Source organism: Taudactylus pleione, unplaced genomic scaffold (assembly GCF_031769625.1).
Source record: "Taudactylus pleione unplaced genomic scaffold, aTauple2 ptg000016l, whole genome shotgun sequence".
Taxonomy (NCBI): Eukaryota; Metazoa; Chordata; class Amphibia; order Anura; family Myobatrachidae; genus Taudactylus; species Taudactylus pleione.
Genome location: NW_028284418.1, coordinates 1,382,177 through 1,409,833, shown reverse-complemented (window position 1 = coordinate 1,409,833; position 27,657 = coordinate 1,382,177). Strand labels below are relative to the sequence as shown.

The following is a 27,657-nucleotide window of genomic DNA, read 5'->3' as shown; positions in this document are numbered from 1 at the left end:
CACAGGTAGGGCCACTACTGAGGGCACTGTATAAAGGGCACTGCATAGTGGGACCACTACTGGAGGCACTGTATAAAGGGCACTACTGGGGCACTGTATAAAGGTCACTACATAAGGGGAACTACTGGGGGCACTGCATAGGAAGGGCCACTACTGAGTGCACTGTATAAAGGGCACTGCTGGGGGCACTGCATAAGGGGTCCACTACTGGGGGCACTGTATAAAGGGCACTACTGGGGGCACTGCTTAGGGGGACCACTACTGGGGGCACTGTATAAGGGGCACTACTGGTGGCATTGCTTAGGGGGACCACTACTGAGGGCACTGTATAAAGGGCACTACTGGGGGTACTGCATAAGGGGGATCATTACTGGGGGCACTGTATAAAGGGCACTACTAGGGGGACCACTACTGGGGGCACTGTATAAAGGGCACTACTGGGGGCACTGCATAGGAAGGGCCACTACTGAGGGCACTGTATAAAGGGCACTTCTGGGGGCACTGCATAGGGGGACCACTACTGGGGGCACAGTATAAAGGGCACTACTATGGGGACCACTACTGGAGACACTGCATAGGGGGATCATTACTGGGGGCACTGCATAGGGGGACCACTACTGGGGGCACTGTATAAGGGGTACTGCATAGGGGGATCATTACTGGGGGGCACTACATAGTCGGGCACTGTATAAGGGGCACTGCATAGGGGGACCACTACTGGGGGCACTGCATATGGGGCACGGTATAAAAGGAACTGCAAAAAGGGGGTCGGCAGCAGCTGGGGCTGGCATAGGTGCTGGGGGGGTGGTAAATTTTAATTTGGGGGTGGGGGGGCACCAACATTTATCTTGCCTCCGGGCACCTGGGATGAAGTTACGCCACTGACAAATACAATATTCTGTCTGCTGTGCAAAATCCACACTTTATTTCATCCATCCTCTGCATTAAGTCTGATTGTTTTACAGTCTAAATGCATATTTCAGGGTTTTTATTCACTAGCTGCTTTGAATAGTAGATTTGTTTTGTACGAATAACCTGTTTCCCACTGTTGATATAAAAATGACTGGCCTGTAAAGGCACATTTGTTTAATGACAGGATATAGGCATCATGCCCAGCAATATGGATTACTTAAAAATACGACAGCCACTTAACCTAGGAGCATAAATCACGGTATCCATAATTCTGGCCTCTGAAGCATTTAGCTTACATATCTTGCCAAACTTTATTTGGAAAGTCTGGATTTGGCGCTACAATATAGTTAATGTCATCCAAGGCTGCGAGAAAAGTCAATTAAGAGAACATTAACTGCCCCAAGCAGCATTTTGGAACCAAACATTTTGGCGATTACAGAACTGGCATTTCGTCAAGGCACTGGATGTCACTAACCCCTCCACAAGCGACCCTATGATGATTACAGAGAAGGCCTGCTTCCCATCAGGTTCCCACAAGTCTGTTTGAACCGAGAAGTCTGCTAGCAGGAATCGTGTTCTCAACTTCCCCGGTCCAAGAAGAATTTTTGTGAAAACAGTCCGGATGGTCCAGAATGGATTTTGGGAATTTGCTTGTGCCTGACCTGCAACATTACATTATTTTTCCATTTCCCTCCTTTTGGTTTGAAGTTAAATGGAATAATAAGTAGACGTAATAACTTGGGAGTGATATGTATTACCGCATGGCCGGCGGTTCAATTCCCGACAGCGGCTGCCCGACAACGGAGGAAATCCCGATCATCCTAAATGTAAGTATTTACTAACCTAACCCCCTAACCCTCCTTAGGGGTACCTAACCCCTCCTCTAAGTGCCTAACCCTAACCCCCCCTTCCCCGCTGCCTAAACCTAAATCCCCCCAGGGGGGGTACCTAACCCTAACCTCCCCCCAGGGGGTGCCTATCCCTAACCCTCCCTCCCCCTAGCCTAACCCTAACCTCCCGGGGGGTGCCTAACCCCAAGTCCCCCCCGGAAGCCCTAAACCTAAGCGGCTGTCTGCTACAGTGCCCGGCATCCGCTCTAACAGGATGCCGGGCATCGGGCAAATTACAGGCGTCTACATTTAGACGCCTGTCATTCGTCCCTAGTCAGGATACAGCAGTCTGGAAGCCGGCGGTCGGCATTTAGACCGTCGGGTTCCAGACTACATCCCAATAACTTTTTACCAGTTTTGTATAAAATAAAAACATAGGTAGTTACTAGGCTGTGGAAAATCATAATCCAGCCACTTTATAACATAATTGCTGTGGGTTTAACGCTCAAGAACTGAGAATGCTAGTGAGGTCTCTAACTTTATCTTCCTGCAGTAAAACAGAATTCCCTATATATTTAGATTTTAAAATTGTATTTACATATGGTAGTTGAGCGACTTCCTTCTAATGGAATTTTCCTGTAGGCTCCTATAGTGCTGAGGAAATGAAAGTATTTCTCTCCAAAACGATACAGATGCCATTTTCATATTCACACTCTGGCCAGTCTTTAGAGTTACTATTAGAGGAAATGCTCCTATTTACATTCAATGCAAGTTTGTAAAATGTCACTGCAATCTATAACAGTTGTAAATATACAGCATTCTTTGTTCACTTTGGCAAACTATCAAGTCGTTTCATGTTATGTACTTAGCCACCTACCACCTAGAACAGGGGTGAGCCATAAGCGGCCCTCCAGCTGTTGATCTACAAATCCCAGCATGCATTGCAACAGTTTTAGCATGGGCAAACAGCAAAACTGAGGCACAACATGTTGGGGAGTAGTATAACAACAGCTTATTGCCCACCCCTAACCTAGAAGGTACCAGCTGAGATGAGATATTTGATTAAGCATTCACAATGCAGACTATGGTTTGGAGTTTCATCACAGTAGCCCTGTGGCTCTCAGCAGCTAATTGGTTGGTTGTTCAGCTTGAGTTACACAATTGGGCAGCAAGTGAATGGCAGTCTGTTCCTCAACAATTCCCAATGATCAGAGTTATACTGCCACGGCCCCAAACCATGCAGGGCTAGCACTGTGCCGTTCTCTGGGCTCCCTGATCACTTATAGGTAGACGATTCCCTCCTTTGCTAATTCTCTGCAGCCTCCTTGGTGGCAGCTACTTGCACCACAGCTTTCATTTTCATATTTCCAACTCCCAGAGTCTTATTTGGCCGATTGTACCACACCACTGAAAGTCACCAATGGCTGATATAATACTGGGGGATGATGTTGATTAGGTTTCTACTTTACAGCACAATACACAGTTTCCTCACCAACAGTTACAATTGTTATTCTGTTACCATACATATCAGATGTTCCCCACGCCTCTTACATTGTAAACATATTTGTGTATGGCTTTACCTGCTATTTCAGGTTATTCTATGTAAATAGTTATATGGACCCAGCAAGCCAGGTCACCCCACCTCCTATACTTACCCTGTACCAGTACTGTACTTCTCTCCTGGGGCTCCATTTACTACAATCCGCATATTGAATGCAGATTGTAGTGTGATATTAACGACTGAATTCGCATTGCGAATTCAGGCAATATCACAGCGATTTACTACAAATCCCTTGCAGGGACAGAGCTTGCGATAAAGCTCTGGGTCTGATTCAGAGCCGCTCGTAAGCGGTCGCTTGTTCGCTCCGAGCGATGTTCGCACATCTGCGCATGGGTCGTAATGCGCATGCGCCAACCAGTCAGTGCGGTCGGAAAACGTGTGTTCGCAAAATTGCGAGTGCCTGCTAATTTGAGTGACAGGATGAGGCGTTTGTGGGTGGTAACAGGGGAAGGTGCTTGAAAACGGGGAGTGGTGATCCGATCGCAGGCGTGCCAAACGGTCAAAATGGGCGTTTTAAGGGTGTGCATAATTAACAAAGCAGCGTCATCGACCACGTCACTTGGTTGTTTCTTAGCCTGAACTGTTCGCATGATTGCGGTAGGAAAATCCAACCACAAGCACTGCGAGCAGTTCAGACGCCTTTCGATGCACTCGATTATTCTAATAAATAGCGGAGATGACGTAGGATGCGAGCGGCCAGGGGGCGTCTTTACAAAATAGCGAGCGCATGTTTTGTTTGCTCGCTCAGACATAGAGGCGTCAGATCGCAAAGAGCGAGCGCTCAATTTAAATAGCCGGCCCGTTTTTCTGAACGAGCGAGCGCAAATAGCGTCCGGCTCTGAATCAGGCCCACTGTCCCTGCGAATCCCATCCGCACACTAGTCACGGTATTTTCGCAAAAAATACTGTGACTAGTGCCCCGCGCATGCGCCGACCACCCTTTTTCACTTTATTTTAGTCAAAATAATGTTAATAAATAGAGCCCCTGGTCTGTCCCATATGTGCAGTGGGAACAGTTTGGGAGAGGGGCGTGCCCCTGCACGTGATAGGTCACCCTAGATTATTACATAGATTTGTATCCTGGTAATATAGATCAGTGAGTCTCAAACTCTCCTCCTGACCCCTTAATAGCTCATGTCATTCAGGTCTCTTGTGGATCTTTAGACAGTCTGCATTAATTCTTTAAAAATGTGTCATTCATTTGTTACTTAAGACTATACCTGTGCACCAGCTAGGTGGTCTGACAAACGTGACGCGTTAGAGGCTAGGAGGACAGAGTTTGAGAAACATTGTCCTAGATGTAATAGGTCAATAGTCAAAGACAATCTAGAGTGTCACGAGACACGAGAGAGTGTCACAAGACACGAGAGATTGTAATTAAAGAGTTCATTTTTTGTCTGTAGATTGTGTCTGTATGTATTCTCTACCTATTTAAACAAGAAATACATGAGATATGGATGGTACCATTTCTCCAGAGACTCTAATCCTGGGTACACACTGACAGATACATTGGCTGATCAATTGATCGGCCAATATATCTGCTGCCCGTTGGCCAGTGTGTACCCGCGATATGTCTGAACGACGGCGTTCCCTGACATAATCGCATTGGCCGTGCTGCACAGCCGATGGGACAGATATGTCTGTAGACATTTTTTTTTCTAGGGGATGACCTTTCATCAGAGGCAATTTACACCTTTTCCACTTTACAGGACTGATGAAATTTCCTAATGGTTACAATTACTGCCTATTTACTGGGCACTTCTGAATTCCTCCTAAAGGGGCTAATTTTATGCTAATGCTAGTATCAGCCCTTCCCCTGTTGTACACGTGTGCGTCTGACTGTGCAAAGAGTGGGGCACCCACATTGTGTGTCTTTAGGTGCTCAAACACCACTTGGAGCATCTTTAGATACAGCCAAAGATTGCACCATTAAAACGTGCACCAGCCCCATGCTGGGTGCAGATTGTCCATCAGGGTCTGCCTCCAATGTGAGAAATGTAATGTCTGAGTTCACAACCAGTTATGAGACAGTCCCACAACATGCCCATATGACACCGGATCTCCATGTGTCTAAATTGCCACCTCCCAGTCACCACCAAAGAACACCCAGTACATATCTGAGTTCATGCATCTCAATCGCTACTGTGACACGCACACACTCCATGGGAAGCATGTGCTGTGCAACATTTTACCAACTTAGTTGCATGCACATTTGAAAAATGTTGAACATTTAAGCGATTATGGAATTGCATGCGACTCAGAATCAGGCCCATATAGAGTGGTTATCAGGGCTTTTAATGATAAATTTAGTCCAAGTGGTTATCAGGGCTTTTAATGATAAATTTAGTCTATAATTTCTTAAATGTCCTGAACTTATAGCACAGAACAATTATTTTGTTCCAATGGAAGAGAAATGTGGGTATCCAAATCAAGTGGAATGGAGCAACATTTGTAAGACTGTGGCTGCAAGTTCCTCATGGTATAAAGGATAATTCTTTAAAACAGGGGTGGGCAATAAGCGGCCCTCCAGCTGTTGAACTACAAATCCAAGCATGCCTGCACCAGTTTAAGTCTGGCCAAATAGCAACACTGTGGCAGGGCATGCTGGGATATGTAGTTCTATAACAGCTGGGTGGCCGCCTATTGCCTACCCCCCCTACTTTAAATACGATTGTTGGGATTAACAACTTGCCATCATGCAGTATCTAGTTCTCTCTCCATGTTTAAGGGTTGTTCTAAAAATGGCACATTTTATGCTTGATAGTCCTATCCTTTACATAAAGATTATTAGATTCAAATTCAATCTTCAGATTTCACCACACCCTGTAGCACTTGGAAGCGTACCATAGCCATTTTGGAGGCAGCCAGTGGTCTTTAGATAGGGTATATGTGGTGTTTCTCTACGTTTTCAATATTCTGACTTTACTAAATAGCCCATGCCAAACAGGACAGCTAAATTCTCTGACATCTGGTCTCCATGGGAAATATACTAACTTAAATTCATCCAAATAAACTAACTCCCATAGGTATTCTTGGGTGAAACATATCACTCCAGGAGCTCAGTTACAAGATTAACCAGACATTTGTAGGCTGGCAAATGCAACCAAAAAGAAATTCTGTACACACAAAAGTCCTCACCTGCATCTCCTTGTCCGAATATTTCTGGGGATTCTTGCTGCCCTGACTCTTTTTGCGCAGCTTCTTCAGTTCCAGTTGACACTTCTCCAAGGCATCTCCTTTGTTTTTTTGCTCCACCTGGTACTTTTTCAGAGCAGCCTGAAAGTAAAATTATAAAATGAGGCTTTCAGGTATATGGATATCCTGGAGACTCCCCAATTCCAGGGAGTTCTCGCAGACTCCTAGGAGAGTAGGCCACCATCCCAGATCCAGCCCACTTCCAAAGTGAAGTGTGTGTGGGAGGGCTTGGATTCCATAATTTAGCATCCGGCCAAACAAGTTAAAGAACTCTTGACTTTGCAAGAAAACGGCCCAAAGAAGTAGGTCATTGCTTTATTATACATGTCAAAGGTGACTCGATATCCTAATAATCTACAATAATTGGTAATGTCATTTCATTTACAATATTTAAAAAAGTTTCTAATGAATACTAAAGAAATTAAAAAGGTAATTTACAGCAGTTTTTGAATATAAAAAAAAATGACTCAACCTCATTAGGGAAGACAAAAAATAAATACAAGATGACTTACATTTAGATACCTGGCATCCAACTCCACCTTCTGTTCGAGCTGAGTGAGCAACTCATTGTGAAAAGATTTCAGCTGGAAACAAAACAAGCACCTGTTATGTTACATATTTATACACCAGTCTCTAGGCTGGGAGCAGTAGGATAAAAGACAGAAATCCAACAGCACACACTGTATGCAAACAACTAAACTGTACGTTAGGTTCAGCCCAGGCCTTCACAAGTGCCCTTTTGCATCAATTACGATGCCGCAGATCAGTATGAAGGAGCCACCAGGGAGAGAGCATAACAGTTTAAGGCGAAATTCAGATACGACACCCAGCTATTTGCACCATTTTATTGCGCTCCATGCATGTGGTTCCTCTATCCTACTTTCACCTGATACAGCATAAAGGCACAGCTAGTCATTTTCTTTACTGCTGACAAACTGCATCTTTCCCAGCAGCATCAACCTTACTTTACCTGAGAACAGCGTGTACTCTGCAAGTCCCCATGCGTTGCCCAGCTATGTTGCCATGGTCTAAATTCTTAGCAAAAGTAAATACCCCCAGTTATTGGTTCAGTAGGTAAGATTTGATAGTTATTGCTTCAATGAGGTCTTTAAACACTGCAGGATTCCAGCACTGAAAAGGGTCAGTGAGTGTGCCAGGTTCTTAGCTGCGGGAGAGCAGGGCAGGAATAAGACTCAGTGACAGGTCTGCCCGGAAGGATAAAGCAAAGTGTGACTGACTGATGTGGAGAACAGATGGATGTGCATACGGATGAGAGCAGACAAATAGGCAGGTGGAAAATGAGGGAGGGTAAAGAATTATGTAAATAAAACTGACAAGGCTAATGTAGCCCCCCTCCCCTCCCCAATGCAGGATTTCTCAATGCAACCCAGACCTGCTGGAGACACTACAGAGATCAGAGTTATTTTGATGACTGTACAATGAGTATTTTTTTTTTCATTCAAAGATCATGTAGTTTGACAGTTTTCTTTTCTTTTTCTTCAATCAGAAAATGTTAATTACCGTTTACAAGTCTGCCACAATAGGATAGTGAACAAAATAAAAAATGTATTGTAGAAACGATTATTTTTAGTTATTTTTTTCCCTTCCCATCTAATGGCAGTGGCTGTGTCATGCAGGGGAGGAGAGTGATTCAGTAGCATTGTGATTACCATTGTACTGAGGAGTGGAGGGGAAGAAAGGGCCATATCCTTTCTGTGTCCATGCAAGAGATGAAGATCGCTCATTACTTGAGGTTTGAAAAATACCAAAGTAAATGAGTAATCTTTAGGGGTGATTCTCCCTGCTGACTTTGTATTCCTTTGAAACGCACACACATCACAGAGACCTCACCTAAGCCAAACCATTCAGCTGCCTCCAGAAAATTGGTACTGACCCATGAAAACAAGACTGTTGTTGGGAGAAGGTGGTACATAAATGTATATACTTTATTCCACCAGTATTTTAAGTTACTAGACAGCATAACATCTCCCCTCCAGCTCTTGCACAGAATTACACAAAATTTGTTCCAGCGGCAGTCACTGTACATGATGTGTGTCAATGAAAGAAGGGTGGCTAAGTTGCTGAACTTTGCTCTACTCCCACTATGTAGACAAAAGTGACGTCAGCAAATAGATTTTCTTTACATCAGTAAGTTGCAGTAATCACTGCACATGGTGGACCTATAGACACCCCCTTTTTGGCAAATTGTCCACAAGTTCCTAGACAACAGCAGACAGTATGTTTTGCCATTCCGCCTTATGTACAGTGACCAACTGTGACACTGAAGGTCGAGTCAGCCTAGAACACACCAGTCACCCCAATTCGTCTCAGAGGTTCTCAATGGAGTTAAGATCTGGACTCTGAGCTGGCCAGTCCATCCGGGTTACCGAATTTTCTGCATACCAGTCCAGCGTCGCCTTGGAAACATGACAGGTGGCACTGTCGTCCTGATAAAAACATTTGTTGTTTCCATAGAACTACCACAATGCAGGGAGCATAGAGTTATCGAGAAGATCTCTATACTTCTCTTTAATCCTTCACGAACACACGTCTGCTGCAGGAGAAAACCATTTCTGTTGTGTGGGGGTGTCCAATCACTTTTGTCTACATAGTGTAGGGATTGCAGGAGGAAGTGTAAAGTCTAGTCTCTGGGGTCCAAGTTGTGAGGGGAAAATACTTTCCCTGATGATCCAGGTATTCTGCAAATTCAAGCTAAGTTCTCACCTCACCTGTTGATAAGAGTAGCCCTGTGTGCTAAAGAGGAAAAAACAAACAAAAGTGGTTTCCGAACTGTGCTGTCCATGGTCAACATATGAGAAATGGAAGAATGCCAAGACTGAGTGTCAAACTCAAACTTAGCCAAAATGACAGTGTAATGAGCTATGTTAAAGAATTAAATCACTTACCATTTCCTCCAACTGATTCTGAATCTGCCGGTGTACCTCTGCCATCTGGAAGAGAACATCCCCTGATTCCACAAGTAGTGATGAAGGAAAGGCAAAAACATGGAAAAAGAAAGGCGGGTTAGAGGCCAGTTTACATCAGTTTACAGTCTTCATGCAGGTAAGAGGAATGAGGAGTCTAGTAGGGTAAATAAACCGGAAAGGGAATGGAAGGGATGAGTGGTCAGACCTTGGTTAATTCTGGACTGAAAGAGGATATAGATACTTTTTTTTTCTGATGTGGTATTCAGGTAGAATGAGAAGTGTACTGAAGTACTTCTAAGCAAGATGCTACATTTCAAAGCATGCAGATGAGTAGCAGGGAGCTTCAGATACCTACATGCTGCCTCTTCTGAACAGGCAATGCGATAAAAAGGGAACAAAAGACCAAGGTGAGCATCAGAAACTATCATTGCCTTCCTGCGTTATTCCTCACGGAGCACAGTAACATCACATCTGTGACTGGGGGTCCTAGGTGCATACACACTCAACTAAAGCTCAACACAGCCAAGTATTAAACCATGGATGTAAATAATACATGATGTAACAGAAGAGGACCCACCTGTCCATATTTTAGACTTTAAAACTATTGGAGGACCTGGATTAATGATTTAGTGCTCAAGCAGAGATCTCATTCTTGTGCAAAAGGTTTTTGCATATACTGATCGGAATGTAAAGTAGAATAATGTATTCATATTTTGCAAGAGAGGGAGAAATGACAGTCCCATCTCTAAGTGTAGCTCACAGCAAAGACATCACTGGTCCGGATTTAGAGCCATATGCAAAGCAGATGTTCCTGCAGCAGAGATATTTTTTTTTCCTTACAACCTCGCATGCGCGGATATTTCTGAAAGCCTCTATGATGCATACGTTACAGTGTGTATGCAAAGATGCTGTTGCGTTCGGGAAAGAAAGTATCAGAAATGTGGTGGCAAAGTAACGGGCATCCCTGGGCGGTGACTAGTAGTGCACGCAAAACTGATCCCGTTAAGTGGGTGTATTATGTGAGTCACCGGCGTGTCAATGCAGGCGTCTGTTCCCAGGCGCACAGCCGCCGGCATAGGAGGCCATAGTCAGATGGAGAACCTGCACCTGCCAAAGCAGGCCCAGTGACCAGGGGTACAAAGGGGACACTTGTACAGGGCTCCGACATTCCGAAGGGCCCCAGCCCCTCAGGAATCTCAGGATGCAGATGAAAGGAGGATGAGGAGACACAGAGATGCAGGGTGGGTGGGAAATTATTAAGCTGAGAGATGCGGGGCGGGGGACTGAGGAAGCTGAGAGAAGTGGATGGCTGAAAATGGATGAGGACAGAGACAGGGATGGTGCTGGAGCAACACAGGCAAGGATCAGGCTGGAGAGACAAGGGTTGAGGCTGGAGCAACACAGGCGAGGATAAGGCGGAGACACACAGTTGGGAATGAGACTGAAGAGACACAGGGGATGAGCCAATGGCCGACCTGCATGTACCTACTGGAAGTGGATAGGGGGTCCCAAATACCATGAGTGTGCTGGGCCCCAAGATTTCTGTTGCTGGCCCTGTGCAATTTTCAATGGTTCGACTAATGATAGATTATAAGGACGCAGCAATCGGTATTACAGAGTGCACTAAAAAAGTGCGTCTCAGACATTGCACACTCAGCCAAACAGATGTACACAAGGGAAGGAGCTTGTAGCAGAATTTGCATAAACTGGTGACCACCAATATACGCTACAGCATGCGACTCTGAATCAGGTGCCCTTTGTCTAAGATCAATGAGACGCATATAATTCTCAACACATATTTGGCGAAATTCAAAATGGAAACCTGGACTCTATGCACAATATATATTTGGGACGCACCAAATCTTTTCAATATTTTATGGTAATACCAAACCAAATCTACACTATAAATTCCTTAATTTGAACAGAATTTGGGATTTGGAACATCTTGTTCTTAGACACCAATAACTGGAAAATCCAAACTTAGGTGGGCTTCAACTCTGGAATTATTGAATGTCACAGGTGGCGTCTCATTAATACGCTTACATTGGCAAACAAACCTTGGGTGGAATTCTTTGAATTGGCTAGAAGCGGACATACATTTATAAAGAAAATGTTAACAGATAGTCAGGTAGTCGTTAATATGCAATAATGTGATTTAATGTAAACTTCTGAGCCAGCCAAACACTCAATGTGTCTGCCACATGAGTCCAGCATTTTCTCAATAGACCATTCAATGGGCATAAAATGGGCTCAGACAGCACTTCACCTCTAAAAATGTTATATACTGTAACAAGAGAACTGCCCAACAGACCCACCAATAAGGTCTCATCCTTTACCATCACACAGGCAAAAGCACCTGTCTGCTAGAGGGTAGGATTATCTAGGGCCTAGGCAGCCAGAGTAATCCCTGGCACTAATACTGCAAGGGCCATTTAATACTGTATGCAGGCCCATACTTGTCTTGATTGTCAGGGAGACTACAGGCTGAAATAGTAGCAATCTCCCCTATTGCACCTTACCCCCATTATGTAGTTGTTATATACTTGGGAAAAAATAAAATCAGAGATATATACATTTAACTGGGATAATCAATGCCATTACCCTGCATTGGTTATAAGGCACAATGATCTCTGGTACATGCATTTTCTGAAATGTATCAGTGTGTTTTCATCAACAAGTAGATCTTACTAACTGCTTTGGGGCTCATTACATGTGGATGTAAGTCAGGTTTATGACACGCCTCTCAGATGTAGCAGGACACGCCCACTTTACTGCCACGCTCATAGGTGCTGCTTTCACAATCTCCCTGAAATGTTTTTTCAAAAGTAGGGAAGTATGATGCAGGCCTGAAGTATTAAAGCAGCCTGGTGTGAAAGTATAGAGCCAGGAAGGAGGAGGGGAGGAGGGAATTACATCCCAGTATAGCCATGTGGCTGTAGTGGATCTCACACTCAAAAGGCGTATGCAGAGTGTCAGGATAGTGTTACTCTTCTAAAATCAATAGATCTAGGAATACCCCACCCACTCCTACCTCCTCCAACAGTGCAAGTTATCATTAAAGAAGAAATAAAGATTTGGTATGTGTCTTTCTATGCAGGAACAATCCCCTCCGCTTTTTCTTTTCCCTTCTCTTCCTCCCCTCCCTCATAACTAGAGTTCTGAAATACGACATGTTTATTAAAATGTTTTAGCTCACTGTATTATGTCGCACTTATTCCTTCATAATGTAATCAGAATGGTTTATGTAACTTTCTAATTCATGTGTTCTGTATCTTACTGTGACGATTTTGTATATTTTCGAAAGGTCTCAATAAAGTGTTTACTGCTTCATCCTTATGTGTTTTTTTAAAGTGTGGGGTCTAAGTCAAAATCAGTCTTTAGGTTCAAATTAAACTGCCACTAGTTTTGGTGGATATAGGAGCCAATTTATCAATAGGCACTTTTCTACAGCAAGAAGACAGATATTTTTTCCTGCATGCAAGTTATCCAATACTGCACTAAACATATATTTCTTTCATTTCTAGATTTATTTTAAAAACCTTACATCTATTCAAATAATGCATTGTCAAATTATTTTCTTCCGTTATCCTGAGATGGTGATAACAGAACAGATTCTTCTGTGATACTTGTAAAATAGGCTTTCCCAAGCAAAGTAATAGAAAACTCTCACAGGTAAAACATAATGAAAAAACAAACAAACAGCAGTTTGACAGCAATAGGGTTTTACACCCTTTGATAAAATCAGCTGGTCTTATAAGAAGAGAGAAGTACACAATCTAGATTACCACTGTAGTACCTACCATTGTTTCACACGTATACCTTTTTCTTTTTATATATATATATATATATATTCATACTTTAGACTAATTCTCAAGTCTTGCTACTTTAACAGCTCTATACTCTTTTTTTGGTTATAATATACTATTGTAGTTGTGCCTTTACATCTTCCAGCACTGTTCTTCCTTTTATCTGAGTTTGACCTTTGACCTGTACTGCTCCCTCATCTCACACTCATTACTACTACTGACTCTCCCCCCCCCCCCCCGACTGCCTCATCTACACGATGTCTCTTTTCTTCTACTCCTCCCTCACTCAGCTGTTACATTATTTTCTCCTCTACCACCAGTTTTCACCTCTTTTCTCCATCCATAGTCCCCTCTACATTCTCCCCCTCCTCTGTCTCTCTTCATCACATATTAGTTTCTCAACTGCATCTCCCACAACTCCAGTATTATTCTCTACTCTCCCACCATGGTCCTGCTGCACCACCACTAAACTCTGCACCCTCTCTTTTCTCCAAGATTCTTATCCTTCTCCCCCCCACACCACACTAAAACTCCACCTTACCCATCACCTGCTGTCACCCTTCCTCATTCAGAAGCCAGCCACATAACCCCACACTCCTTATCCCCCTTCTCTAGATCAATATCACCTCCACACTACATCAACCCTAATAATCTCATTCTCCTCTCGCCTTTTAACTCTGTCCCTCTCCTCTGTTCCCTCTGGAAAGCCAGTTTTGTCTATAATAAACTGGTCCCTGTTCATGAGCACTTCATCTGTAATGCCTTGATTCTCCTTGCCATCACCAAACCCTGGCTATACCCCTCTGACACCACTGCTCCTGCAAAATTCCTCCATCACTTGGCTTCCTGGCTTTTAATCTTCAACTGGGCCCTCAAGACCCATTTCTTCCTCAATGCTTTCCAGCGCTCATCCTAATCCACTACTCTATGCTCCTTCCTCACTATCTAGCCCATCTGTGTCACCCCTGTTTGTCTGACCCTCCCCTCAGAATGTAAGCTCTCACGAGCAGGGCCCTCTTTCCTCACGTGCTTCTTCTTGCCTTACTTTTACTTTCATTTACAATGGTGCCTAAAACTGCTTACTGACACCCTGCTGCTTATTTAGGTGTTATGCAGCATTGTTTATAAATCATGTACTTGTCCTGCATTGTCTGTACTGTTAATAACTGTTGTCTTGTGTGCTCGTTTGTTTTTGTACTTTGTAAGGCGCTGCGGAACCCTTGTGGCGCCATATAAATAAAGGATAATAATAATAATAATAATAATAATAATAGATTCATGAGAGTCCAGTGGCGTCACCTGGGTTGGTGCCACCCAATGCACTATTGTAGACTCCTCGTCTGCGCCTTCGGCACACATGCAAAAAGGGGACGTGGCCTTGTGTCTGCAATGCAACGTTGTGACGTTTTGGGGGTGTAACTGTTCTGGTCATGCTGGGGGCTTGCACAGTGTATTGAGAGCTGCTGGGCAGCCCCAGCTTCTCCTGTAGATGAAGTGCGAATCATCCATCACTGATTCTCAGTGACACCATCCAAGGGGGTGACACCAAAATAGCAGAGTAGCTCTTCTATTTTGGTATCACCCCCTTTGGATGGTGTCACCCGGTGTGGTCCGGACCCCTTAGTGACGCCAATGCAAGAGTCTAACCTTAGAAGGAATATTACATCTACCAACTACAAAGGTTTATGCAGACTGAAATGTCACTCCTTGTTATTTCAAGGAGAGGTCTGAACCTTATCCTATGGAATAAAGGAAGGAAACGGGTTAAAGGGCCTGGTGCAGAGTTTAAAATAAAATCTGTCGTATTTGGCTCAAGTGAGCACAGAAAAACAGTATATTGTCAGGTATGCAGTGCTGTATATGTAGCAGGTGTAGTATAAGCACTTGGTTTGCTTTAGTCATCAGTGTGCATCTGTCCTACAGATATGTTCTCATACTGTACACCGATCATTTCTGTGCACGAGACGCCTGGTGCAATTCCCATGCTGTGCACTTGTTGTCAGATTTTTTTTTTTTTGTAATAGTTTATTAAACAGAATAAACAATATAATGAATTAAGAAATTGTCATAGTTCACAATATAAACAGGCGTGACATATCATTAAGAAGACAAATATAATCAATTATCTGGTTAGAGTAAGTTAACTCGACTGAAAAATGGGATGTGAACCTAAAGAAAGAGATAAAAAAGAAATAAAAAGAGGAATAAGGTTACTTGAAGTACCATAATCATTTGTAACACAGGAATAGTTAATCAGGAGAAGGGACCAGCATAAGTTGGAACGTGGTGAAGTTCAGAAATGGGAAGGAAAAGGGAATAAACGGGGATAAGGAAGGTAGGGAGGAGAGGGGGGTGGGCAGTAAGAATATATAGTATCGAGTCAGGGGAAAGAATAGGGAAAATAAATAAAAATAAGATAATAGAATAAATAAAATAATCATATATGGTTGTAAGAGGGGAGAGTCAGAGTGGGCTAACCAAGGCCTGGAATAGGAGAGTTTTGAAAGACATACCAGGGATCCCAAATGGCGTGAAACTTCCGGACATTATTGTTCTGCAGACTGGTGATATACTCCATTTTTGCTATAAACCAAATTCTGTTGAGAAGCTCCTGGCGACTGGGAGTGCATGGTACTTCCAGTTGCGGGCGATTTGGTATTTAGTTGCGCAGGAGATGTGGAGAACTAATTTATTGGAAGTATTGGGTATAGAGTTAATCGGAGCGCAAAGTAGAAGGTTAGCCGGGGTGGGAAAAATCGGGATGGCAATAATTTGGGATAGTAAAGCGCGGACCATGTTCCAAAATGGGACAATAAGCAGGCAAGTAAACCAGGTATGGAAAAATGTTCCCAATTGACCACAAATCTGTCAGATTTTTTCAAAAGTGTAATGAACGATTTTTTTGAACTCCAAATGATTTTTGCGTATTCCCTTAATGAAAATGGTTGAGTTGGCCAGTCTGACTGAACTACAAACGTGAACGTGCATGAACGATAATCGTTCGTTTTAACTTAGAAACTCAACAATTTTTCTCAACGATTGAACGATAAACGATATTGTTAACGATAATCGTTAAAAAAAATCGTTGTGTGTGTATGCACCTTTAGGATTCGTTTTTTTGTAGCAAAGGAATTGGTATAAAGTTGCAGATTAAGCCATACTTGCCTACTTTTAAAAACTAGCAGCTTCAGGGAGATTATAGTTGGTAGTAGAATGCAACGCACAAAGCACGGTGCACTGTTGAGGGGTTGTGTCATACTCCGTCCAAAGGGCATATTTAGCTCCACCTATTGGCATATGTATTGCCAGTCAAGTGTGTGTCCTGCAGTGGCAGGTGATAAATGTAAGAGGGAGGATGAGGTTTGTGCAGAAAGCAGGTATAAATGAGCACTGCATACACAGAAAATGATGCCAATATGTATTATATAATGAGTAGTTTGCATTGTACACAGGATGGGCATAGGCAAGTGCATTTTTAAAATAGGAGGAAGATCTCGAATACTATACGACTCCTACTGAGCGAATGATTTATATAGGACAACCTGGGCGTTGCTGGAGTAAGAGCTTGCAGCGGGCGTACATAGATCAGTGAAGGCAATGACAGATCAGTCAGAGGCAATAAGCCCATTACAGACAGACAAAGGACAGTGCCCGGCAGAGGGACAATAACCAGCGGTATGACAGATGGAGCCAGGCAGGGAGGTTACATGACATGTACTACAGGCATTTGCACCTGCTATTGACAGAGGGTGACTGGGCACAGTCAGGATGGCAGAGAAGCCATGCTGGTTGCTGTCGCCGGGCACAAGTACACACTGGCCGCTTACCTTCCCCTTCCTGTCCGGGTTACTCTACTCCTGTCTTTCTGGTCACGGCTGGGCTCCATGTATTGGCTGCTGTGTCATATTCACCTGCGCCACCCCCACTGTCACCCCAGCTGAAGCTATCTATCTTGAGGAGTTGGTCCTTGGCGGACACAATTGTATTTGAGCAATGTCCACCCTGGTGTTAAGCTGCTGTAGGGCTCTGGCCGGCTTTCTCTCGCTGTTGCTGTGGTACAGATGCAGGGAAAACAAGGAGGTGGTCTCAGTGCTGGATCCAGGATAGGGCTTCCGGGCAAGGCCACTGCTACCCATAAGTCAGCAGTGGCCGGCCCCTTAAGTATTCGGGAGTTGTGTGTAACTCCTGGGGCAGCTGGAGACTCTGCAGTGAACCGGGAATCTCACACAGAATGCAGGAGGTTAGAAAAGTATGGATTAATCATAATGTACGGTGAAGGTCACTCCTTTCGGACCAGTCTTTGGCCTCTTTACCCTACCTAACTTTGTCTCCTAACACTGCTTAGTAAATAGACCCAGAGTGAAAAGTGATAAGGTGCCAGCCAATCAGCTCCTAACTGCCATCTCACAGGCTGTGTTTGAAAAATGACAGTTGGGAGCGGATTGGCTGGCAACTTATCACTTTTCACTCTGTCTCCTAACACTGCTTAGTAAATAGACCCCTTTAGGACTGCATGACTTGCATTTGTATGAACACTCCCTAAGTGTATTCTGCCTATGTGAGAGCGCTCCATCACAACCCAGTTCTACCTCTGCAGTTGGAAGTGTAAATACAATCATAAATTAGCACAGCCCTACATCATATGTACTAATTTTCAGAGCATGAACTGTGCAAATACACACAAAATATGCTCCGCAATCCATTGTATGTTCATCTCAGTATGAGTCCCAAAGTGATGCCGGCTGTCGGGATGCCACCTGTCAAAATACGAACAGCGTCATTCCGATGGTTGGTAGCCCGACAGGAGTCGGGTAAGTATACAATTGCAGGGAGCAGTGATAATCCCTTTTCCTGACTATCCACTGTTTGATAAATAAACCCAAAAGTCACCTGTGCATGATTAAAGAATGATTGAGGTCATTACACGCAGCACGTGTGTGTTTGAAGCCTTGCTTACATTTGGCAAAGTGTGCCTATATATGCTTCTCAGAAGTACAACACATAGGCAAAAATAGGTAGCCATTAAAAGCATAGGGCAAGGTATGACAGACAGCAGCCCATAACCCATTATTTTATCTTAATCCATCTGGTCATGTACTGATCTCGAAAATAAATCCCGATAGAGACTCTGTTTACAATGTTTCAAATGCCATACATTACTTTGATTTAAAAAAATTTCTCCATTACTGAAAAAAAGATATATCTGCTAGCTGCAAATTGTCAGATAATAGAACTTCCCGGAGAAAGTGTGAAAAGGTTTTGAAGTTTTAAAAGGGGTTGCCCACCTTCAGATGACTCATTTATGGGCTAGCACACTTTGCTTGGTAACCCATATCCAGCAGTGGCGGTGTCATAAGAGCTACAGAGATGAAGGAGGAGGGAATAACTCAGAATGCAATCCACTTTGTGCATGCCCACCAGCGGCTTTTACAGATATCATTTCAGAAGGTGGGAGACCCCTTATAAGGCAGTTTTACATAATCGTCCTCATCTGTAGGAGAGCTGAATTAATCATGTCTCAAGGTGGGCACTTCTCAGAGAGAGAGAGCGAGAGAGGGAGCACAAGAGAGCGAGAGAGAAATGCTTTAATCTTACTGGTTACAAGTGAAGGATGCGATATGTAAAGATGTACTAAAGTATATCCAGAAACTAATAAGCAATATACTCATGTTTATGTAGATCCTCCCATGGTTTCTGCCATCAATAAAGTCTGGCAAATTAACAGGTTTAAACATTCATAGCAAAACTCACAACCATCCTAACCAATGCCTCTGTATTTGGAGCATCTGATCTGCATACTTCAAAGGATCTCACTTAAGATATGTTCTAGGTCAGGTGTGGCCAACCAGTCAGCGGCAAAGAGGCACAAAAATCTGTAGTCAAGCTAAAGAGCTGGTAGCAAGCGCGCGCCGAAGCGATCACAAGGCCACACCCCATTTTTGTGCGCACGCCTTTGGTATGACATTTGCAGGAGCATGACCTTGTGTCACACCCCCCGTTTTAAGTCATACTGGGGTCGTGCCCAGCACACTGAAAACACTTTCTTTGTGCCCCCTATGCAGTGCCCCCTGTATTTGTGCCCCTTATGCAATGACCCCTGTATTTGTGCCCCATACAGTGCATCCGGAAAGTATTCACAATGCTTTACTTTTTCCACATTTTGTTTTGTTACAGCCTTATTCCAAAATGGAATAAAATTCAATTTTACACACTCACTACCCCATAATGACAACATGTCAAAAGTTTGAGATTTTTGCAAATTTGAAAACAAAACAAAAAAAAAACACTAAGAAATCACATCTACATAAGTATTCATGGCCTTTGCCATGAAGCTCAAAATTGAGCTCAGGTGCATCCTGTTTCCACTGATCAATCTTGAGATGTTCCTACAGCTTAATTGGATTCCACTGTGGTAAATTCAGTTGTTTGGACATGAGTTTGAAAGGCATACACCTGTCTATATAAGGTCCCACACTTGATAGTGCATGTCTGAGCACAAACCAAGCATGAAGTCCAAGGAATTCTCTGTAGACTTCTGAGGATTGTCTCGAGGCACAAACCTAGGGAAGGGTACAGAAAAATATCTGCTGCTTTGAAGGTCCCAATGAGTACAGTGGCCTCCATCATCCATAAATGGAAGAAGTTCGGAACCACCAGGACTCTTCCTAGAGTTGGCCGACTGTCTAAACTGAGCGATTGGGGGAGAAGGGCCCTAGTCAGGGAGGTGACCAAGAACGTGATGGTCACTCTGTCAGAGCTACAGCATTCATCTGTGGAGAGAGGAGAACCTTCCAGGAGGACAACCATCTCTACAGCAATCCACCAATCAGGCCTGTATGGTAGAGTGGCCAGACAGAAGCCACTCCTAAGTAAAAAGCATGTGGCAGCCCACCTGGAGTTTGCCAAAATGCACCTGAAGGATTCTCAGACCATGAGAGACAAAGATTGAACTTTTTGACGCGAATGCCAGGCGTTATGTTTGGAGGAAACCAGGCACCACTCATCATCAGGCCAATACCATCCCTACAGTGAAGCATGGTGGTGGCAGCATCATGATGTGGGGATGTTTTTCAGAGGCAGGAATTGGGAGACTAGTCAGGATAGAGGGAAAGATGAATGCAGCAATGTACAGAGATATCCAATTGAACATCTCTGGAGAGATCTGAAAATTGCTGTGCACCTCTTCCCATCCAACCTGATGGAGCTTGAGAGGTGCTGCAAAGAGGAATGGGCGAAACTGCCCAAAGATAGGTGTGCCAAGCTTGTGGCATCATATTCAAAAAGATTTGAGGCTGTAATTGCTGCCAAAGGTGCATCAACAAAGTATTGAGCAAAGGTTGGGAATACTTATGTACAGTACATGTGATCTCTTTATTTATTTTTTATTACATTTGCAATAAAACTTTACACGTGGTCATTATGGGTTATTGTGTGTAGAATTTTGAGGACAAAAATTAATTTATTCCATTTTGGAATAAGGCTGTAACAAAATGTGGAAAAAGTGAAGCGTTGTGAATACTTTCCGGATGCACTTTATTGCATTGCCCACCTAAAGCAGTGCCCCCAGCCCAGTACTTACCTGATCACACTGGCTTTGGCTCTGGCTCCCGCTGCCTCTGACTGGATCCAACTAAATCCAGCAGGCGTTTAGGGCAGGCTCCTCACATCACGTCACCCACGCACTGCATCACTGGGAACGCTGGCCTCTGAAGCAATCAGAGGCTTCTTTAGCCTCTGACAGCTGCAGAGATCAGCGTTTACAGTTCCTGTGGGGGGAGCCACATCACAAAACCTAAAGAGCCTCATGGGTTGGCCACCCCTGTTCTAGGCTATCTGGCTAACATAGGAGCTGTCACTTAAATTCAGCAAAACGTGTCCAACCCTAGTTTATGTTTTTGTATGCCTACCCTTGACCATTTGCTTTAAACTCTAAGATATCAAGGATGAAAAAATAGCTGCAGCATGCATTTCCAGCTTTCAGATGGATAACACCAACGAACCACCTCCTTTTACTTCCCTGTGTGGGCAGATGCCTCAAGCCCCACACAGAATCCATGGCTCACTATCGCCATCTTGCCACAAATTATATTATATATAGTGGGATGTAGTTGGCATCCCAGCATGCGGGATGCCGACGGTCTTAATACCGGCGCCAAAATGCCGACAGGTCAGGATCCCAGCATCAGTATATCGACTGTTGGCATCCCGAAGGTAAGTATCGGGGTGCAGGGGGAGGGTAGCGCTAGCTAGTGGGTTAGGGTTAGCACCGAGGAGGGACGGTTAGGGTGCGGGGAGGGGGAGGTTAGGTTTAGGCACTAAGGGGGAGGTTAGGTTTAGGCACCTGGGAGGGAGTGTTAGGTTTAGGCACTAGGAAGGGGTGGGGGGGGTTAGATTTAGGCACCGAGGAGGGTGGGTTAGGGTAGGGGATAGAAAAGTATTAATCGTTAGGTTCACTGAGTGTTGGGATTCTGGCTGTCGGTATTTTGAACAGCGGCATCCCGACAGCCGGGATATCATACCCAACCCATATTATGTCCACATACAGTGGGGCAAAAAAGTATTTGGACAGCCACCGATTGTGCAAGTTGTTGCACTTTAAAAGATGAGAGAGGTCTAATTTCCATCATAGGTACACTTCAACTGTGAGACAGACTCAGAACAAAAAATTCCGGAAATCACATTGTATGATTTTTAAACAATTTATTTGTATATTCTTGCGGAAAATAAATATTTGGACACCTACCAACCAGCAAGAATTCTGGCTTTCACAGACCTGTTACTTCTTCTTTAGGAAGCTCATCTATCCTTCACTCGTTACCTGTATTAATGGCACCTGTTTGAACTGGTTAACTGTATAACAGACACCTGTCCACACCCTCAAACAGTCAGACTGCAACCTCTCCACCATGGCCAAGACCAGAGAGCTGTCTAAGGACACCAGGGACAAAATTGTAGACCTGCACAAGGCTGGGATGAGCTACTCGACAATAGGTAAGCAGCTTGGTGAGAATAGATCAACTGTTGGCGCAATTATTAAGAAATTGAAGAAATACAAGATCACTGACAATCTCCCTCGACCAGGGGCTCCATGCAAAATCTCACCTCATGGGGTATCAATTATCTTGAGAACGGTGAGGGATCAGCCCAGAACTACATGGGGGGACCTGGTCAATGACCTCAAGAGAGCTGGGATCACAGTCACAAAGGTTACCATTAGTAACACACTACGTCGTCATGGATTCAAATCCTGCAGCGCCCGATAGGTCCCCCTGCTTAAGCCAGCACATGTCCAGGCCAATCTAAAGTTTGCCCGTGACCATCTGGATGATCCAGAGGAGGATTGGGAGAATGTCATGTGGTCAGATGAGACCAAAAATAGAATTTTGTTATAAACTCCACACGCCGTGTTTGGAGGAAGAAGAATGAGGAGTGGCATCACAAAAACACCATACCCAATGTGAAGCATGGGGGTGGAAACATCATGCTTTGGGGATGCTTTTCTGCAAAGGGGACAGGACGACTGATCCATATTACGGAGAGGATGAATGGGCCCATGTATTGTGACATTTTGGGGAAAAACCTCCTTCCCTCACTAAGGGCATTGAAGATGCAACGTGGCTGGATCTTCCAGCATGACAATGACCCCAAACACACTGCCTGGGCAACTAAGGAGTGGCTCCGTAAGAAGCATTTCAAGGTCCTGGATTGTCCAAATATTTATTTACAGAAAGAATATACAAATAAATTGTTTAAAAATCATACAATTATATTTACGGAATTTTTTGTTCTGATTCCGTCTCTCACAGTTTAAGGGTACCTATGATGGAAATTACAGACCTCTCTCATCTTTTAAAGTGCAACAACTTGCACAATCGGTGGCTGTCCAAATACTTTTTTGCCCCACTATACATACACAGATAAGCCATATTATATACACCTACATAGTATACACAGATAAGCCATATTATATACACATACATACACAGATAAGCCATATTATATACACATACATACACAGATAAGCCATAACATTAAATCAACTGACAATGGAAGTGAATAACAACATTTTGTTTTACATCATGTGGATGCGCCCTGAAACACTACAAAATTTGTTCAAAGGTTTGAGAAACATGACAGAGTTCAAGGTGTTGACTTTACCTCCAAATTCCCCAGATCTCAATGTAATCGAGCATCTGTGGTATGTGCTGGAAAAACAAGTCTGAGCCATGGGGGCCCCACCACACAACTTACATGACTGCAGCAGCCCTATATCTGGTACCAAAATGCAAACAGCAGATCTTTTAAAAGGTCTTTTGGAATCCATGCCTCAACGGGTCACAGCTGTTTTGGCACCACGAGGGGGAGCTACACAATATTAGGCAGGTCTCTAATAATAATATTAATAATAATATATATTCCAAATGGCTGGCACTCCGAAGGCAGCTGACACCTTTCAATAACCCGCTTGGGTGCCTTCCTCTGGGGTATTGAGTACCCCCACTACATCCAACCAAATGAGGAGGAAATCCGAGACTTGTGGAAAAAACATGTATTGGAGATCTATAATACACGTTTTTTTCCCACAAGTCTCAGAGTGCCTCCTCATTTGGTTGGAGATTAATTTTATATATATATATATATATATATATATATATATATATATATATATATATATTTTACACACGGATATCATTTGTGTTCAAAAGCAAAAGACACCTGCCCCATAATGAGTTTATAGACAATGAGAACTGATAACTGAAGAAAGGTTACACTGTAGCCAATATTTAAAAAAAAAATATCTACTATGGGCAATGAACAACAATATATAGGGTAAAAAATACAAACAACTCTATTGACTCAGATCACTGCTCCAGAGCTGCACTGTATCACTACTTACAAATAAAGCCTGTAGCCTTACATACTGCAAACACCAGCAACACATTGCGCAGTCTCCCATGGGACAACGTAACGCTCACTTGTGTAGTTGAGCACAATTCCTGCTAATGCAGCAAATCACCAGGGACCAGCGTTATTTAGAGCATCAAATTAACAAGACCCCGGCGGGGCACCATACTGTAAATTAAATATGCATTGGTTTGTAGCCAAATCCTCTGCTGATGAACAGGTACTAATCTCTTGCAGGTCACACCTGATCAACAGGAAACATTTTTCACAGAAGTGGGAACAGATTTAGGTCTCTCACACTCACACAGAGTCATAACTAGACATTTAGGTGCCCTGAGCCAGAGTATTGCTGCCCCCTTTATTTTTTAAATATGGAGAGAACACACCCAAAAAAGGGCCATGGCCTCATTGAGTAAGGCCAGGAGATGCTGGGGATAAAAGAAGAAGAGGAAGCTACAAGTGAGAATAACAAACAGAAAATTGACAGGCCCAAACAGCGCCCCCTGCCCTGCGGTGCCCTGTGCCATGGCACTGGTCGCACCACCCTAGTTATGGACACACACACACACACACACACTAGATGGATTACAGCTGTAACAAAGCAAGAATCAGTTGCTGCACAGGCTACTGTATATGATAAATAAATCAGGCTCTAAAAGGGGGAAGCAGTCGACGGACGTAATCCCGACCGCCGGCTTCCCGACTGTCTAATGACAGGCATCGAAATCCCGACGCCTGTCATTAGATCTATGCTGGAAGCCTGACACCCGGCTTACCGATCGAAAGTATGCCGGGAGTGTACAGCCGCGGGGGGGAGGGTTAGGGGCTCCCAGGGAGGGGGGGGGGGGGATTTAGGGTTAGGCACCCCCCCCCCAGGAAGGTTAGGCTAGGGGAAGGAGGGGGTTAGGGTTAGGCACTCCCAGAGGGATTTTAGGGTTAGGCTAGGGCAAAGGGGATTAGGGTTAGGTACCCCTGGGGGGAGGTTAGGGTTAGACACCCCCCGGGGGGAGGTTAGGGCTAGACACTCCCCGGGGGGAGGTTAGCGTTAGACACCCCCCGGGGATTGGGAAGGGTTAGGGTTAGACACCCTCCGGGGGGAGGTTAGGGTTAGACACCCCCCGGGGGACTTAGTTTTAGGCTGCAGAGAAGGAAGGATTAGGGTTAAACACTTGAGAGGGAGGTTAGTGTTAGGCATCCCTAAGGGAGGGTTAGGGGGAAGAATAGGTTAGACAGTACTTACCTTCCGACGATCGGGATTTTCACCCGTCGGGACTTGAATCATACTGATTCCCTAATAGGTATATCGGCCTTTTAATGGGATATCTCTAATGGAAGGATAATTGTTCATCTGGTGGTACACCTCTAATCATGTATGAAGGCAAATACAATGAGACAAAATAAACGCTTTGTGGGGGGACTCTTAGAAAAACAAATTAAAACCTAGCATTTAATAGGTAATAAAAATAAATTGCAAACGTCAAACATAACATACATAGGGGGTCATTCAGACCCGGTCGCAAGCGTTGATAGCTCGCAACCGGGTCGATGTTACCCCACTGGGCATGCGCACGTCGGAGCCAACTCCGACGTGCGCATGCGAGGTCTCGCACCAAAGGGGGCAAGCTGTCAACGGTGAGTGACAGCTCGCCTCGTTTGGGAGGCGGGCAGGGGGCGTGGCCAGCCAAACGGAGGCATTTCCGAAGGAATGCTTGCCGTTTGGGGGCGGCCCCACTGACATCATCAGTGATGTCAGTGGGGAGCTTCCTGCTCGATTAGAGCAGGAAGCTCCCTGGGGCTTGCGAGTGCCGAGACCCAACCTTAGGGTCTTGACCATCGCGACCATCAGCCTGGTCGATCGCTAGAGCTGTGGGTGGTAACCCACAGCTTAGCGATCGACAAAGAGGCGGCACTACAAGATGCAAGCGGCCGCCCTCATTCAGAGCGACCGCTTGCATCTAACGACCGCCTCTGAATGAGGGGCATAGTGTGACCAAATGCTCTTATTTATTGTTCAGTGTCACAAATATAAAGTAGAAACAGGTCACCTGGTAAAGTAGTCTTTTCTGGTTTTCCTTTTGCAGAGTACCTGACAATAGGGATATAGTTGGCATCCAGTCAGTCAGGATGCCAGCGATCAGAATCTTGGCACCAGAATCCCGACCATTGACATCCCGAGTATTAAGGTTAGGAGGAGAGGGTTAGGTTTAGGGGTTAGGGACAGGCACTAGTGGCATGGTTAGGCTGTGGGTTAGGGTTACCTACCTAATTCTGACTGTCAGGATGCCATTGTTGGTATTCCAACCAATAGCATTCTGACCAGAGCGGTAGCTAGACATTTTGGTTCCCTATGCCAGAAAGTACTGCCCCCCCCCCCCCCCTTTTTTTTTTAAACCAAGACTTTAGGTGCATACTTTTGGCATGCATCAAAAAAATGGGTGTGGGTTTGTGGGGAAGGGGCATGTTTTCATGGCATGCCCCCCGTTCTCATAACTCTGGGGACATGCCTTGCCCCCCTTGAAGGAATGTTATAACGGAATTTAACACTCAATGCGCCGGTGGCACAGCCAGGTTCCTGCTCACAGTCCCGACCAGTGTTTCTAATCTGAAATTGTAGCATTCCGTTTCCACCTGGTTTTTCCTCATTTAAAGCACTTAATACATTATTATTTATTAAAGAGGAGTAAATAAACAAAAAAACATATGTAGTGAACAATTGAGGATGGGGGCTATGCAGGTGACAACCCTGGCAATTATATTCAAATTCTGTTAACTACTCATTTTCTAAACTCATCCTTGTCACATGGTGTGTGTGGATGGATGGACAGACAGACTAAATTGGATGTAGTATTCTAAGCCAGGAGCGAGATGGGTCCAGTGACACAGCTATTCCCAGGAGTACTGCTTATGGGCCCTGCAGATGTGGCACTAGGGTCTTAGAGGGATATGGCAAGTAGTTCCGTGCTCTCACCTTGGCACAGGCTTTGGGGGAGGTACCACGTACCAGCGTCTGCTTCCTCTTCAGAAGCCTCAGGTAAGGGTGAAACCAGCACAAGTACATTACACAGCACACTACACAACACAGTAAAACATACTACACTCTACACACCACGTGTCCAAAGGCGCACACACAATGGGAAGCAGGACTACGGCGGTGTCCTGGTGCGAGTGCTGAGAAAGGATGGGCGAGCATGGCTCTGGCTGCTGGAGGTGGAGCTCTCTTGAGTTTAGTACCTGAAGATTGGGAAGGAGGAGAGAGCAGTCTTGGAGAAGGAGTTGGGTCTGGGCATGGAAAAAGGATACAGACTGCCTGCAGTATCATAGGGATTCTGGCTGCAGGGTGCAGTTTCAGGCAACCTGCTAGCCAGATGCAGGGACCGTAGGGGTAGCGATGGTGCCGCCCACAGGAAACTGCGCTCTGTGCAGCGGCAACGCTCGCACACTCCTAGTTACAGCCCTTATTCTGACCACCGGGATACCGTACCCAACCCTGACAGTAATCAAATTGTTTAACTGCTGTGGCT

At 44.6% G+C, this 27,657-nt stretch overlaps 1 protein-coding gene across 4 annotated transcripts in view; it reads right to left on the bottom strand.

The window, feature by feature from the left end:
- BAIAP2 (BAR/IMD domain containing adaptor protein 2) overlaps positions 1-27,657 on the bottom strand; it is a 271,775-nt gene that overhangs the window by 107,906 nt on the left and 136,212 nt on the right. For all 4 annotated transcript variants that reach the window (XM_088474291.1, XM_088474276.1, XM_088474282.1 and 1 more), the window contains exons 4-6: positions 9,405-9,466; positions 7,011-7,082; positions 6,442-6,579 (exon numbers count right to left, since the gene is read on the bottom strand). In XM_088474291.1, coding sequence (XP_088330417.1) covers positions 6,442-6,579; positions 7,011-7,082; positions 9,405-9,466 — 272 coding nt within the window. The remainder of the gene's footprint in view (positions 1-6,441; positions 6,580-7,010; positions 7,083-9,404; positions 9,467-27,657) is intronic.